At 43.2% G+C, this 15,415-nt stretch overlaps 1 protein-coding gene across 2 annotated transcripts in view; it reads left to right on the forward strand.

Annotated features, from left to right (window-relative positions):
* The window catches only part of lef1 (lymphoid enhancer-binding factor 1), a 45,060-nt gene that overhangs the window by 11,373 nt on the left and 18,272 nt on the right, over positions 1-15,415 (forward strand). For both annotated transcript variants that reach the window (XM_041036442.1, XM_041036443.1), the window contains exon 4: positions 13,619-13,751. In XM_041036442.1, the coding sequence (XP_040892376.1) occupies positions 13,619-13,751 (133 nt within the window). The remainder of the gene's footprint in view (positions 1-13,618; positions 13,752-15,415) is intronic.

Here is a 15,415-nt window from a genome sequence, read left to right on the forward strand (position 1 = left end):
TCAGTGTTCCCTGATAACAGCCGTAAAATGAGTAAAAACATGAATAGCTTTATTGACTTTCTTGACATTCTGACAGCTTGTAGGTCTATATAGAGGCAAGCAGTGTTCCAGCTAGTAAACTGCAGTACGGGGAACAATAGGACCACAGGAGTGAAACATGGGTGCAAATCCTGCCGGCTGTGTCCAGACTTCAGAGAAGCTCAAACAGCCTTCACTTTGTCCAGCTAAGAAATAGAGCTATGATCAATAGCTGCTCTGTTGTATGAAGCTGGTCAGTCTCTGGTGCGCTCTCGCCCTCCCTCCTTCTCTTTGCTGTTTCATATTTTTCAGAAGCTCATTATTTCTTTCTGCTGTGGGTGTGAGTGCTAAAGAGGCTCACATGCAATGTGTATCTGACAGCGCTGAAATATTAATGGTCCCCAGTGTAGGAGGTTGGTATAGGGCCTGCATAGTTACAGTACAAAGGGTGCCTTCTCGCCACCAGGCTTTATTAGCCAAGCTGTTAAATGAATAGATGGATATAGCTTGCGCTCTTTCTTCATGCCTCTTTTTGTGTTTTTGCGCTAAACATCAAACCACTTTCTCTCTGTCTAACCATTTCCAACACATACACTGGAAGGATATTAGACACAGACTCTCACACGCGTGCACACACGCACATACATACATAGATGTACGTAAGGAGCTACACTGCACTGTTGGATTTTCTGTGGGAGGACAAAGAGGAGGGCCTTGCTATCAGTTCATTTTGTGTGGTCTTGGCCATAAAAAACACCCTGTTCTTTGACTGTGAAAAAAGCTGCCTGTCTTTAATTTTTGGGAAACCCATAAAAGTTTGTCGCTCCTTTCATATCGGCTGCAGAATTGAAAACAAATGCTACATTCTCCCCTCCTCTCCTTTGAACTGGCCAATTATGGAGTTGTGAAAATAAAAATCAGTCTGTAGATCTCTTTACCCCCTCTCTTTTCTTTCCTTCCTTCTCTTTTCCCCCTTCTCCCTCTCTCTTTTTCTTCGTCGTTCACTTTCTTTTTTTTTTTTCCTCCTCCCCCTTGTTTTTGAAGAAACCGAGGGGGATCACTGATGTCAAAGTCAAAACCAAGAGCATTAAGAAAACTGGCGAAATGCAATACAGCTGCAATCCGACATGACGCTAGAAAATAGGGCTGAGGAGCAGAAAGCCTCTCTCCCGTATTCCCAGGGCGCGCAACTGCTCCCGGCCTTGGCTTTGATCTCTTCAAAGCCTCCTGCCTCCTACTAGATGGAGAGTCTTGGCTGCCGCTCGTGAGCGCTGGAGAGAGGCAGGGAGGGAGGTGGGGGTGTTTTGGGGGGGAGCCGCCGTCTTTTCCTTTCCAGGGCTGAAATCAATCACGGTGCCGAGGCAATTATGTGTAATTCAACCCCAGCCAGATTAGTGACTCTTGTTACCTGAGCGACCGGAGCTCTGTAATCTGTGAGACACACCGGCCTCACCAGCAAAGGAGTAGCCAGGAACAGGCGAGGGCACTTGAGGGAAAGGAGGGGACTGAGGGTAGAGGGAGAGGTGCTGAAAAGCAGGCTGCCATGCTGCTGTCCAGCAGAGCAAAAAATCAGAGTACAATGGAGTGATTACACTTGCAGATGTAGCCATATTTATGACTAAGTGGATAGAGAGAACAGAAAGAATGAAGAGTGCTGATTGCCATGGAGCTTGCTAGTTAGTGTGCTAACGAGCCAGGTCCCTTTTGTGTTAAAACATGTGTGTAATGTCACCTCCACTGCGCTTCCAGTCCTCCCCCACCATCCACCGCCCTGTCCCCCCTCCAGTGCCATATCTCTATCCCTCATGCCCTCCACAGTCGGCTCCGAAATGCAAGCTTGGCCAAGGCTCCTGCCCCAGGCGCCCAATTTACTATGGCTGGAGAAAAACTCAGTGGCCCCAAGTCACAGAGGAAAACAGCAGAGCTGAATGCTGCTCTTTCCCTGCTGCTGCAGTTCGTCTGATCTGTGCAGCTGTTTCAGTGTCTTAACACACAGCAGTGTAACAATTTACACCCTTCTGCTTTTTTTTTTTTTTAAATGTGGCTTACTGAGGAGATTTATCCCAATTATGTTTGCTCCTAGTTTAGGCAAATCTAGAACGTGGTAGGAGTTTGATGCTCATGACTAATACCGCCCCGCGTACGTTATGAGATTATTTATTTGTATGCTTTTTTTTAAGCCTATGATATTTTCGTGTGGGATTTTAAAAACAATTAATTGGAGGTTGGGTGGAGTGCAGATGGAAAAATTGCAGATTCACATTATTGTACCAGTTAATTGGAAATATTGGATCGCCTGGGCTTTGATTCTTTCCCTGCACTCTGTCTGCAAGCACTGATGTCACAGGGATGAGAACAAGGCTTTGTTTTTTTCCTCAGCAGTCACTTGATGCAGGATGATGAAACCCACAAAGATATCTAGCAAGAATGTGTTTGTTCATCTGATGAGCTCGCCTTGTGCTCCATGTTTCTTTTGATCATCGGACGGCTCGGTTGGTAATGGGAGGCACTTATTTTCCTCGTGAGATGTACACGTTAAATAAATTAGATATACCGTCCTGTTACAACACAACGTAGTTGATCAGCACCTTGATGCCGGCGATAGTTTTAACAAGGCAGGCTGAAAGGGAAGAGGAGCTGACTCTAAAAATATAAAGGTCACACTGAATGGATTATGTGGCATCAATGGAGCCACCGTCTAGCTCAGCAGGAGCCCTTAAATCCACTAGCAGCCATAACCCTCAGCTCAGGGGCCAGGTGACGCTTTTCATGTCCTCCAATGGAGAGACATCACAGAGGCATCCTCGACTTTGAGCTGCCCGTCATCAAACAATGCATCAAAACATCAAATCAGTCCACCCCCACTGTACCCCTATCTTTTGATATGAAAGATGGGGAAATTTAAGTGCCTGCCGCGCCCCCTCACCTTCACATCTACATTTTTTCCGTCCTCCCATTGCAAACACTGACGCACCTTTCACTCTGATGTAAAGATAAAGCGAAAAAATTGTTTAACTTTCACTCTTCTTACTTATTTGACCTGGGCTCACAAATTTGCTCAGGATCAGTTTTATGTGGGCCCACTTTGCCCGACTTTGTTATTTGAGTCGATTGCAACTCTAGGATTTAAATAGCTACCCTACAGCGGTAGATATTGGTACTTTAAAACATCTTGGCCAAAGATTCTTCTGCCTGTGATTGCAAAGAGGTGCGAAAATAATTGTGAATAACTTAACATCAACTTAACAGCAAAGGAAAGAAGGTTACGTCAAGCGATTATCTAAATGGCTTAAGACTTAATATGAAACAAAATATCCACCATTTTACTCTTTCTTGATTTGGTTAGTTAAGCTTTTGAGCTACAGGTATTGGCATTAAAGATATACAGTTATGGTTGCCACATACTATAGCCTATTAGTTTCCAAATACTATTTTCTAGACTTTGCTTTTCTCTTGATTGGCCAATAGACTGTTTCACCAGGTAACTCAAGAAAAGTCACTGCACATGTTGCAGCTCATTCAATCTAACATTGCTTTTTGTAATAAACAGAAAAGATCACATTCAAAAGATATGAGTCCACCATGAATAACTCCAACTAAGAGTTGAATTACAACATCTGCGTGTTCATTATGTGGCTTATCATTCAGATTTGTGGCATCAGGTGCATGAGTGTGTCCTATAATGTTGCTGTAACCATATGCCCTGAATCTAAGGACTTCCTTTTGTGCTCCAGAAATTCACTATTACCATTTCTTTAGACGTATCAAGGGATAAGCAGATGTTGTCCATTGCCATGTTGTACATGGTCATTGTTTTGTTTGTATTAAAGCCCACAAAACGCTGCCACAAAGCTAATTGATGGGGCGGGGTTTCCATGTGACCGTTCACATCCTTGGAGAGGTTCTTGAAGTGTTCCCTGCTTCTGTGGAGATGGAGAAAAGCCATTTGTTCGGAGGGGATCAGATTTGAATAGCCTTGTGCTTTTCATTCAGATTGTAGCAGGGGCGTGTGCGCCTGGCTAGAAAGAAACCCTAAAATGTGTGGTTTGATTAATGGCTAATTCCAGGCTGAAAGGCAGTTGTTGGTAGTCTTTACCAGTTAATCCCTTAAAACGTGGAATCACACCCAAACAGTGGGCTGCTGGTATTGTTGCACGGTCCATAATGTGAATGAGCTGAAAGGTTTGCAGTGTGATCCACAACCATGAATGCTTCTTAGCACTGTGACATGAACCTTGCCTGATTATAACCAGAACTGAAACACTGATAAAAATTTGTAGCATAATGAAAAACACAGCTTTGTCTGAGTTCCTGTCTGATTATGTAAAAAGACCCTTGTAGAAGTAAAAGAAGAGAGAATGTGTTTGTCTGCAAGAGGAAAGGTGCACTGAGGTGAAACGAGCACTGATCATGTGACTACAGGGTCAAAAGTTCAGATCAAGGCCAGGACACAGGTGTCGTAGCACCTGAGGCAAAAGGCCTTCTCATGACCCACAGTTTTTGAGACCTTACATAACCTACACACTTTACCTCATCACAAGAAATTTAACCAAATTTAAACCCTTTTTCTCTGAAAAGTATTTTTGTTCCATTAAGTCATCAATGGTACAGGCTCAGTAACCTGTCAATATTTTTATTCTTTCTATTCTTACACGTTATGTGGGCGGGTGCGCATCTGTCTGAGTGAAATACAGAAGGAAAACTAGGTCAATACTCTCTACAGCTCAGGCAGAAGCAGCTCTCATTCAAATCACCTCCCCATCCACATTTTCCTGGTGTGTGCCATTGAAAACCTTCCCTGCAAACACGGCAGCGCCTCTGCAGCCTGCTGCCGTCGTCCAGCTCTCCCTGGCTAGCTTGCAGTGCTAATATTTACTCCTTCCTTTCGGTAGATGTAGTGTGCAGTGTTGCATTGGAGCTAGCTGGGGCTTAGTGAGAAGAGTACTGTCTCTAGCTCTCCTCTCCACAGGTAGAGACACACAAAGACCCCCACCAGACTCTATTTTCCCCCCTCAGCGCTGAGCTCCCAAATCCAAACTGACAGCCATTCATACCCAGAATACCTGGGCGAAAGCTGAGTGAGGCGGGGGGGGGGGCACTATCTAGGTGTAGCAGGCAAATCCGCTCTTGTTCGACGGCTCTATGAAGCTCCTGTATAAGGCAACTCATCAGCACTTTTCCCCCATTCTGCTCTGCATTTTCTCACCCTTTCTCTCTGTCTGTGGTATTGTATGGGGGCTAAGGTTTTAGCGGGCTAGCCACACAAAGTTAGCTTGTGCTGCGATTTTATTTGTGTACATCTCTCAGGGCCTTCGTGTGTTGTTGTTGTATGTGGATGTTGGCACCACCGTGCTGCCTGGCATGAATGTAGCTACTCAGCAGACCAGAGCTGGCTTCTAATGATAAATCATGCAGTGTGTTAATGCAGCAGCGGGGTTTCTATAAATAGCTGCTGGAGTGGGATGCCGATTGATTCAGGAAGAAAAATAAGTGTGCTCCAAACATTTTCCGCTCGTGGTCAGTTTTAAAGACTGAGTTCAAACGTAAGGCCCCCAAGATTAGCATTCCCCTTGATTTGAAACACACAGCTGATCAGGTAAATGGGGCAATGACGCAGCTAAAGGCTTTCAGATTTTACAACGGTGAGACACACCGACATTGTTCAGATATACCACATAGCTGTGTCTGTATCTCGTTTTGTGCTACTAGTGCTGATAAATTACACAATTCTGCAAGACTGATGTCATCTTAGGTGTTGCTGTTGGATTTTCAGTTAACATGCCTCAGTAGATCTATGGCAAGCGATGGCGCTACAGAGAACAGCCATGTTCTTTGTGGGGGTATAGATGCCTAGTGGGTGCTCAAGTGTGTGTGCGGTCTGCCTTTTGTGTATGTGTTTGCGTGTGCGCTTGCAGGCCTGCTGACAGTGGCACTTCAGCAGAATGTTTGCCCTTTCCTCAGTCCTTTGATGTGACCAGGTCCTGCTGTGATAATGAGCCCTGTGCCCCGCCGCAAGGTGAACATCCTGCAGTTCGCCCAGGGCGCTGCCAGAGCAGAGGCCCAACCCCCACCAAACCTCCACTACACACACACACACACACACTTTCTGCAAACACAACAGTGGAGGAGCCGACCTCCACTCAGAGCTGATCATCTCTCACACGGTGCTTGGATAGTGTGAGCATGATGACAATCCTTCATGTGGCATGGAAACATTTCAATTCCAAAATCGTCAGTGTGCATACAGTATATACAGTACACGCCACATGGCAATATGGCCAAATATGGCTGAACTTTATCACAGTTTCTCAGAAATTGAGCGCACAACACACACAGCATCTTGAGTCAATTCAACATCCTTCTACCTTAAATACTCAAAGTACCAAATGTCTCTTAATTTGCTACAGAAAATAGTATTGAGGGGTGTGGCTGCTACTAGTAACATGTTGCTGCTGCAAGTTGCTCTTTTCATGGGATTTGTTGACAATAATGAAACTGTAAATTACCGGCAGCCTCATGCTTTCTTGTTTTGTATTTTATCAGACAAAAATCTTCACTCTTGTAGAACAAAAACCTTCCTAACAAATCTTTTATTTTTAGCAGCACTTTCCATAAAAACAATTTGGGCAACATGAACAGTTAATTTATAAAACACTAACTCTAAATCATCAAATTGCATATACTTAATATAATTTAAACCTTCATGACCTCTTTTATGACCTTTTAAAGCCTCAGCCCTTGAAAAAGAAACTGTTGTCATACTTAACTCTTTCTGCTTAACTCACTGTGGCTTAACAGCAAAGAAAAATGGCACTAGATCATTTCTAATGTTCTGTTGCTCTTCCCTCAGTTTTTAATAGCTCTGCGACATATAGAAATTAAGAGTTGAACACTTTTAAAAAGCGGATAAAGTCTTTTCATCTGGGGCAGGCATATTTCACACAAATTATCTTCTTTGCGCGTTCAGAATGTCAGTATGAGAACTAGCGTGATTGGTTTGCTCGGAGCACACGCTCTTCATGCCAACTGAAGGATGATGGGTAATCCACCTCGTCCTATTCAGTTGTGCTTGATGGTGGTGGGAAAGAAGAAATTTGGCTGTTAATAGCTCCTTTGTGTTCATATGTAGCATGTATGTGTTAAATTCATTAAACGCATGGTTATTGCAGTTTCTGATCCCTTCACCATGTACCATGACCATATTTTACAGCAGGTTTATTTTCCTTTTTTTTCCTTCTTTTTGTGGATTTCATGTTTATACAGTGGCATGTGTCGGTCATGTGCGTTAATGTGAAGTGTTTGACATATGGCTTTGTGTGTCCGTGTGGGTGTAACGGTGGTATTTCCTTGCATGATAAATTTGTGCTGTGACTAAAACCATAACATTTTATATGTGGTACATGCTTATTTTTGCTATGTGAGTAATTCACCAAACACCACTTGGCTTCAAGTTTGTGTTATCCTTCATACCTTTTGTGTCTTTCCCATTTTAACCATCTGGCCTCAGCCTTCAGTATCATTGGTTTGCTTCAACTTTTGGACTCTTGAGTAGCACGCAGGATTTATGATTGAAATGAAGAGGGGGGGGGGGCTTCACAGATGTAAATTTCTCTCCAGGGTAGGCTTTTCCTGTTATTCGTAGCCTCCTCCACTCCTGTCCCTGTGGTTGGCTTCGCTTGTTCGTCTCATTACCCCGGGCGCGTGGCGCTCCTTCGCTTGCTGGCGGCCTGGCTTTCTTCTCCATTAATTGGGTTTCGTTACATTAAGCCCCCTGGCCAAGGGGCCATCCTTCCAATAAAACATTCCATTTTTAGCACACCACTCAAAGCTGGTGGGGTTCAACCCGCTCTGCAAATGGTAATTGGTTATTTATTTAAGCTTCCTCAGGTTGGTCTCCACTGGTTTGGTAAAGCGGGAGGGGAGGAGTGAGGTACGGTCCCTTTTCTTTCCTGTGCTGTAAATGGGAGACTATGGCAGAATGTTTGCTCACTTTTGTTGGGAAAAGGTTGGACAACTTGCACACAAACACACCTGAGAGTGAACACCTGGTCTGAGGGTGACTCTGTAGGATTTCAGCAATGGGCACACCCTTGCTTCATGTTCAAACTTTCAGCGTTAACAGAGGCTTTCTGTCTGTAATCTTGTCTTCTTTATGAGCCATATTGTCAGTGGAAGCAGTTGTCCAAGACTGTGTTTAAACAGTCACAAGAGGGTGTGTACTCTTGGCCAGTGATTCGCTGTTACTTTGAAAGATTTCCCCAGGTGGGAATCATTTATTTTATTGGAAATTTATGGCAAACTATTGATGATACAATTTACACTGTTTGTTGCCCCATCTTTCTGTGTCTTTTTTCCCTGTTTAATATCTCAGACCATTTTTGGTGCGTCCTTTTCCTCCAGAGTTCAGAAAATCTCCTGAGTGGGTGAGGTTGGGTTTTGGGGTGAGAAGGGCATCTTAGTGAAAAAGCTTTAGCAGCATGGGAATCCATAGCCAAGACCACTTTAGCTGCCATCTCCCCAGCTGTTTGTGAAACACCTCACATGGTTTCTACACACTTGATTGTAGCTGCAGGCGCAAAGAGTCCTCATTGCATATAAATTACAGAAGTGGGAAGTGATTATTATAAAATTCCCGCTTTCCCTTTTTTCCACTCCACTCTGCAGAAGTGGTATAATTGAGTGGAGTACAAAAGCCGTGCTGTGAGGGGAGAGAGGGAGAGAGATGCTAAAAAGGCAATATTGCAGGGATAGTTATTCCATGTACCACATAGACACACATTCAGACACACTCATGCTCAGCAACCATGGCAGGATGTTGGTGGAATTTGACAGAATACAAGCTCAGAGACATCGGCGTGCCGTCAGAAAAATCCTCCCTAAGAAAAAAAAAACAAACAAACAAAAATGAAACGTCCCATTTCCCTTCCCCACCCCCAATATCAGACAGCACGCCAAGTCACTGGCTCCCTGTGCTGAAACACACTGGAGTGTCTCCTCCATGGAGGGCTCCCTGCCAGCTCCAGTTCCGCACAATGAATTTCTCTTAAAACCACATCTGAGGGGTTCTTTAAAAGGGCCGGCCAAGCCTGAATATGAAATTCCAAATGGAACATTTTCTTTTCAATCCTTGCCGCCTCTCCTCTTTCGCTCTCCCTGAAAAATATGAATAGAAAGATCCTAAGCCTATTATTTCTCCTGTATAATAAAAGGGACCTCCAATATGGCCGCCCTCTGTTGCAACACTGCTTCTGCTGCTGCTGCTGCTGTGGGCTTTTGGAGTCAGGGTGGGGATGAGAGGGGATCAAATCGCAGCGAGGTGGCGTGACCCTCACGGTTGTGGTCAGTTGAGTGTCTCCAACTACGTCCGCCAGGAAATTGGTAAAACGGTGTCATGCTTTTTTGTCTATAAACTTGCCAGGAGCCACAGAGTGGGCAAACCCAGCCAACAAGTCTCCACCTGGAAGTATTAAAATGGTGGCTCCATGACGGCTGTTGGCTCATAATCATTATAACTTTAAAGAGACACAGTCAAAACATGTAGGGAGGATTTTACTTAACCCTAATGCAGTTTTCATGGTCTAATTATATGTATATCTTGAGAGATATGAAGATGTATGAAGCTTAAATTACAATTCATTGCTCTTCTTTTCTTCCTCAGGTAAACCATGGTTAGTTAGGGAATCCAGTTTCTGTAAATATGCACCCAAATAGCCATAAATTCTGTATTGGTCACAGAGGCCTGCAGGTTTTTCCCTGGTGGATTTTGCTACAATGGAGGCAGTTTATTAAGTTGAGAAAAATAGGATTTGACAGCTGTAACTGGGAAAAGCAGAAAAGAGGGCTTCTCTTCTATGGTAGAAGCCTCTGGCTTTCTTAGGTGCCAAGGAGTCAATCACCTTTTATTTTTTTGTATCATAGTTTATATGTGTGAACAAGTACGAGAGACTAATTTTTTTTCCACTGCCTTTTTCTTGCTTCTCCCTTTGCTACAAGTTGGAGATGACTTCCAGCCAAAATGATAATCCCCCAGGTTCTTATCTCATTCCCAAAGGATAACAAATGGGAGTGGAGAGGCGTAAAATAATATGGGCGAGAATGCTATCATTTAGCCCCTGGTGTAGGCATGTCCCAGCCCAGTCCTGATTAGCCCTCCTTTAGGGTTAGCAGCCTTTATTAATAAGCCCTCCCCTCTGTAGTATGAGGTCTGACACTCCCACACCTGCAGATTATCCCATCACCTTTGACTCTTGTTAACCGAGGTCAAAGTACCCGACTCACCTGGACTAGTGTGAAAAGCTGCTGGATCATGGCTTAACCCTTGGATGCATGACCTACCAATACCTACACTCTTCCATGAGTGGGGTCAAAAATGACCCCAATTAGAATAAATGCGCTTTTGCAATAAACTTAAGAAATTTCTTTAATTTTGGTTAAAGATAATGATTTTTTATTATATTTTGATTAACAAATGAGTGATTTCATTTTTGACATGTTCATTTATCATATTTTATTCACATTTTATCACAAAAGAAACAATCAATCATGTATCAAAAAATGTCAAAATCAATTGTGTGTATGTCTGTCTGTTACTACAATGAAGGATGAACAGAGAATGAACATAAAGTAAGTCCAGGGACCATAACACTGTCCACGCACATGTAGAGACACAAATGTCTTCTCTCTTCTCACTGTGTGCAGCTGTTACAAATGACTTGCTGCTGGCTGTGATCGTTGCACACAGGAATACTGCATTTCCAGCAGCATTTGGTGGCTTTGCGATCTTTGTTTCTTGGACACATCTGGCATCTCTTTCTCTTCTGTTGGCCCTGTGTGCTTCTCTCCTGTGGCTGGATTGCAGCTTTTGTCACTCCACACCTACCCATTGCTTCAGTGATGTAGGTTGGTAGGTTTGGGTTACCTCTCAGTCGACTTTTCATGTGAGGAGTCACAAGCTCTTCTATAAATCAATATGTAGGTATGTAAGTAAATGCACGCACACATGTGCACGCAGCCACACACACACACACACACACACACGATTGAGTAATCATAAAAAGACGACCTAACGGGTTAGCTTTTATTACAAGGAAGTTATAGTAAATATAGTAAAGAGTCAAAAAAATATAGTAAGAGTCTCCACACAATAAATGCAGTAATACATTACAGTACTAAACATACTTTGTAGTAACTAACTAACTACTTTGTAGTTGGTAGTAAGCTAACTAGCTAACAACAAGGTCTGCTAATTTGAGGACAATAATAATAATACCCTATCACAGAAAAGTCATGAATGTAGTAAGGTAGCTTTGTAGTTGGTAGTAAGCTAACTAGCTAACAACAAAGTAGGCTAATTTGATGACAATAATACTAATACCCTATCACAGAAAAGTCAACTAGCTTTGTAGTTGGTAGTAAGCTAACTAGCTAACAACAAAATAGGCTAATTTGATGACAATAATACTAATACCCTATCACAGAAAAGTCAACTAGCTTTGTAGTTGGTAGTAAGCTAACTAGCTAACAACAAAATAGGCTAATTTGATGACAATAATACTAATACCCTATCACAGAAAAGTCAACTAGCTTTGTAGTTGGTAGTAAGCTAACTAGCTAACAACAAAATAGGCTAATTTGCTGACAATAATACTAATACTCAGAAAAAAAAAAGTAGATAAATGAAGATAATACTTACATGTATGTTGCTGTGTAGAAATGACCTCCTTGGTGGTGAAACTGCTAGCATCAGATGTGTAAGTGCAACAGTAAGTGTATACTGACAATCACAGTTGATAAGGATCAAAGGTTCCTGGGCTAACTTCAGATTTCATAGGAAATGTATGGGGTCATTTTTGACCCCGCTCATGGAAAAGTGGGGTAGTCATAGAAAAACTGCAATTTCTTGAAAAGTGTGAAAAAAAAATTTAAAATTGCAATGGCCTCATGTCACAAACATGTTTTATGAGGAATACCTGGAATATGAAAATATAAATACTTTTAATTTAAAAGATTTTGAAGAATAACAACCCTTGGGGTCATTTTTGACCCCACTTATGCATCTAAGGGTTAATTAGTTTTCAGGTGTGTGCAACCTGATGGTACAGTGTGGACTGTGCTAGGTGATTAAGTTTTGGTTCTATATCAATTATGAAACTAGGAAAAAATGGCCCTGGTAGATGAGATTCTTTGCCTGATTAGGAGCCTGATATGGATGACCCCTCATGTGGTTGGGGACACTGAACTCTTTTTGGACACACACCGCACATACTGCCCTTTGTGTTCCTGATTAGGACGTTCCCAGAAGGTGGGGAGAGAGGGAGTGTGGGGGGTGTCTTAAGGTGAGAGTGGTGCCAGTCTGTGAGAGGTTTGAGGAGGGGCACCAATCACCAGTTAGCACAACAGGAATGTCACCTTGGCACACACCTCACTAGGACAACGAAGTGAGAGCTAATAAAGAACAGTCCCTTGCTTATATCATCTCTTCAGAATTTTATGCTCATACTAAATTTAGATGAGTATCTTCAACAACATTATTAATCAGGTGACTGTTCCTGTGGGAGCATCTGATTACCATTTCATGAAGTTTTTCTCTTTGATTCAAAGCTTGAGGGTGCTGTTTGGTATAAGACGTGTCTCACCCAAAGGTGAACCAATGTCTCTCCGATTAGCCATATATCCTGTGGAGGTGATATTTTGACTCCAGCTCAGCTCTGGGCTCAGATTGTAAATAGTAGATTTAGCATGGCTAAGCATTACCATGTGTTCAGTGCTGCTGAAGCATGTAAGCGCTGTTGGCTGGGGGTTGGGGCTGGGGTTTTTTGGGCCTGGCTCGGTCTATTTTAGTTGTCAGGAGGCAGGTCTCTCTGAGTCAGCCGGGGTTGGGGTTGGGGTTGGTGTGGGGCGGGGGGCTTGTGGCCGGGCCACTGTTGACGTGATTACCCCTGCATTAAGTACCACTGCAGACATCTGTCTCATTCGCTCTCTCTCTCCCCCTCTTTCTCCATAGCCCCCCCCCCCCCCCCTCCTCCTCCATCCCTCATCTCTCCTTCCCCCGGCTCTTGCTCTGTAATGAACTCCCCTTATTCACCAGCTAATGACTGCCTTTGATCTCCCGCCTAAGACCTCTGCTCTAACTCTACCCTGCGAGTCTCTTTTCTCTCCCCCCTCTTTGCTCCATCGCTTGCTCGCTCCTATTCGCTCCAGCTCTGCTTGCATCTTTCTCTCTTTTGCTGTCTCAAACATGCTCATTTACCTCTTTGACTTGTTTTTCCTCCTTCCTTGAGGGAATAGGGTTTTCGATCCTGCTGACCTAGGCTAAACAAAGTTTTGAGGTGCTGGGCTCAGGCTACTAAAAGAAAAGAAATTGAAAAAATGGTTTTTAGTAACTTCTTTTCTTGACCACACTAATAAGCTTCACCCACATCTATAAGGAGGCTCTGTGCCGCACAATAGACCACCCGCACTCTGTGCCGTACCAGTCCCCACATCATGTGACAGGGAACAGAGCCATATTGCGCATGGAATAATGTAGCTGAAGCTCATGTATAATGTCATCAGTCTTTCATATTGTTTTTAAATCTCCTTGTATTTTTTTTCTCCACAGTCCAACAAAGTCCCCGTGGTGCAGCCGTCCCATGCAGTCCACCCACTCACCCCTCTCATCACGTACAGTGACGAGCACTTCGCTCCAGGGTCCCATTCTGGCCATCACCCCCAGGATGTCAGCAACAAACAAGGTAGAAACCAGAACACGACACAACGCTGACAGCATGCACGCCAACTGTGGGGCAGCTGGGTGAAATACAGAGTCATTTTTTAAAAAATTTAATTTGCTTTAGCAGAACTTTGTGAATGATCCCTGTTCCCAGATATTCTGGATGTTCTTGTCATTCTTTTGCTTAACAAGTTCAGAGCAGTGGCAGTATTTTTTAAAATGGACATGTTTTCCATTTCGCATCAGAGCTGCTTTTGTTAACAAGAGAAGGACGACTTATTAGGCTCAATAAAACTTTTTCTCTCCTGATACCAGTTCTTAAACCTCTGCTCTGGGTAATTGCTGATGCTGAGTACTAATCTGACATCAGTGCTCTCTTTTTCCCAAATTTAAAATTTATATACTTCACTGTGAGGAACTCATTTTTATTTAAGGTAACATGAGGGGTTTACTGTGGGACTAAAACATTAGTTGGCAGCCTGTCATGACCCAGTTAGTACATTGATTGAGGAAATGAATTTTATGATGTCATTGACAAAGTATTAAATGTGGATCATTCAGTTCACATCTGATATCTGGTCTCCTTAATCAGGTCACTATAGGAGCTGTTATTGATCCGTTGTAGTGGATCGGTGCACCACTACCATTAATTCCAACATGATCAAGACATCAAGACATGAATTTGAAGTGTTAGTTAATAGTTTTTGCATTTCCTCATCAGTCTTTATTTCAAATCATTGAAAACACCAGTAACGACTTGATTTAACTGGCAACTTAACTGCAAGGCACACAAAAAGAAAAAAGGCTTGCAGGTTCAGAAATATTATGTGATTTTGTTCAAAATATCGCAGTAATGCTGAACGGTGCTTTAAACTGAACCAGTACCACTTTTTTTTTTTCTTTTGTTACGTCCCTGTCTGCCAACACTGTCAGGAATCAATAGAGACACACAAACCAAAATGTGTCACAGCAAAGTCATCTCTCCTATCAGCTCTAAGCGTGAACTCATTTGAAGCAGCCTGTGGGATGGCGCGCTGAGCTCTGCTGCCCTCTCCCTCTGCACTCTTTGCCTCTCTGTAACAACGTCAAGCTACAGCTCTGACAGCTGCAGAGGAGCTCCTCAGCAATTTGGACGGGCTCCTCAGCCCCGCGCAGCTGGAGACTTTGGCAGCTTCTCATGAATGCGAACAGACGTGAGCCCTCAATAGTTTTGTCCCGCACCTTTTCTCTTCTCCCGGCTTTCTTCTCCTGCGGCTGCCAGTTGAAAAGGAGGAGAGGAATCAGACAGGATGTAGGCGATGAAGAAGATGATGATGATGATAATGATGATGGGGCTGGGAGGTTCTGAGGGACCAACTATAAATAACAAAATAGGACTGAGCACAAGAATACACAGCTTAGTGAGAGATGAAGGGAGTGAGACATATAAAGAAATTGTGCTCCACATATGTCAGAGGAATCATGCACCAGACACTTTGCTGAATATTTTTCCAGTGGAAGCAGGAAAGAATTGTGTTGACACGGAACTGAGCAGTAAATACAATGTGCACACATGCACGCATTAGATTTTAGAAACTTGTTGTCATGTAGTACAATTTATGAAGCAATGCTCTCCATTTTACAATTTTTTTTTATTGGTGCTGCCAGTCCGTACAGATCCACTAAGTTTCTGACAAACACAGAAGA

The sequence above is a fragment of the Toxotes jaculatrix genome, chromosome 4 (assembly GCF_017976425.1).
Source record: "Toxotes jaculatrix isolate fToxJac2 chromosome 4, fToxJac2.pri, whole genome shotgun sequence".
Lineage (NCBI taxonomy): Eukaryota > Metazoa > Chordata > Actinopteri > Toxotidae > Toxotes > Toxotes jaculatrix.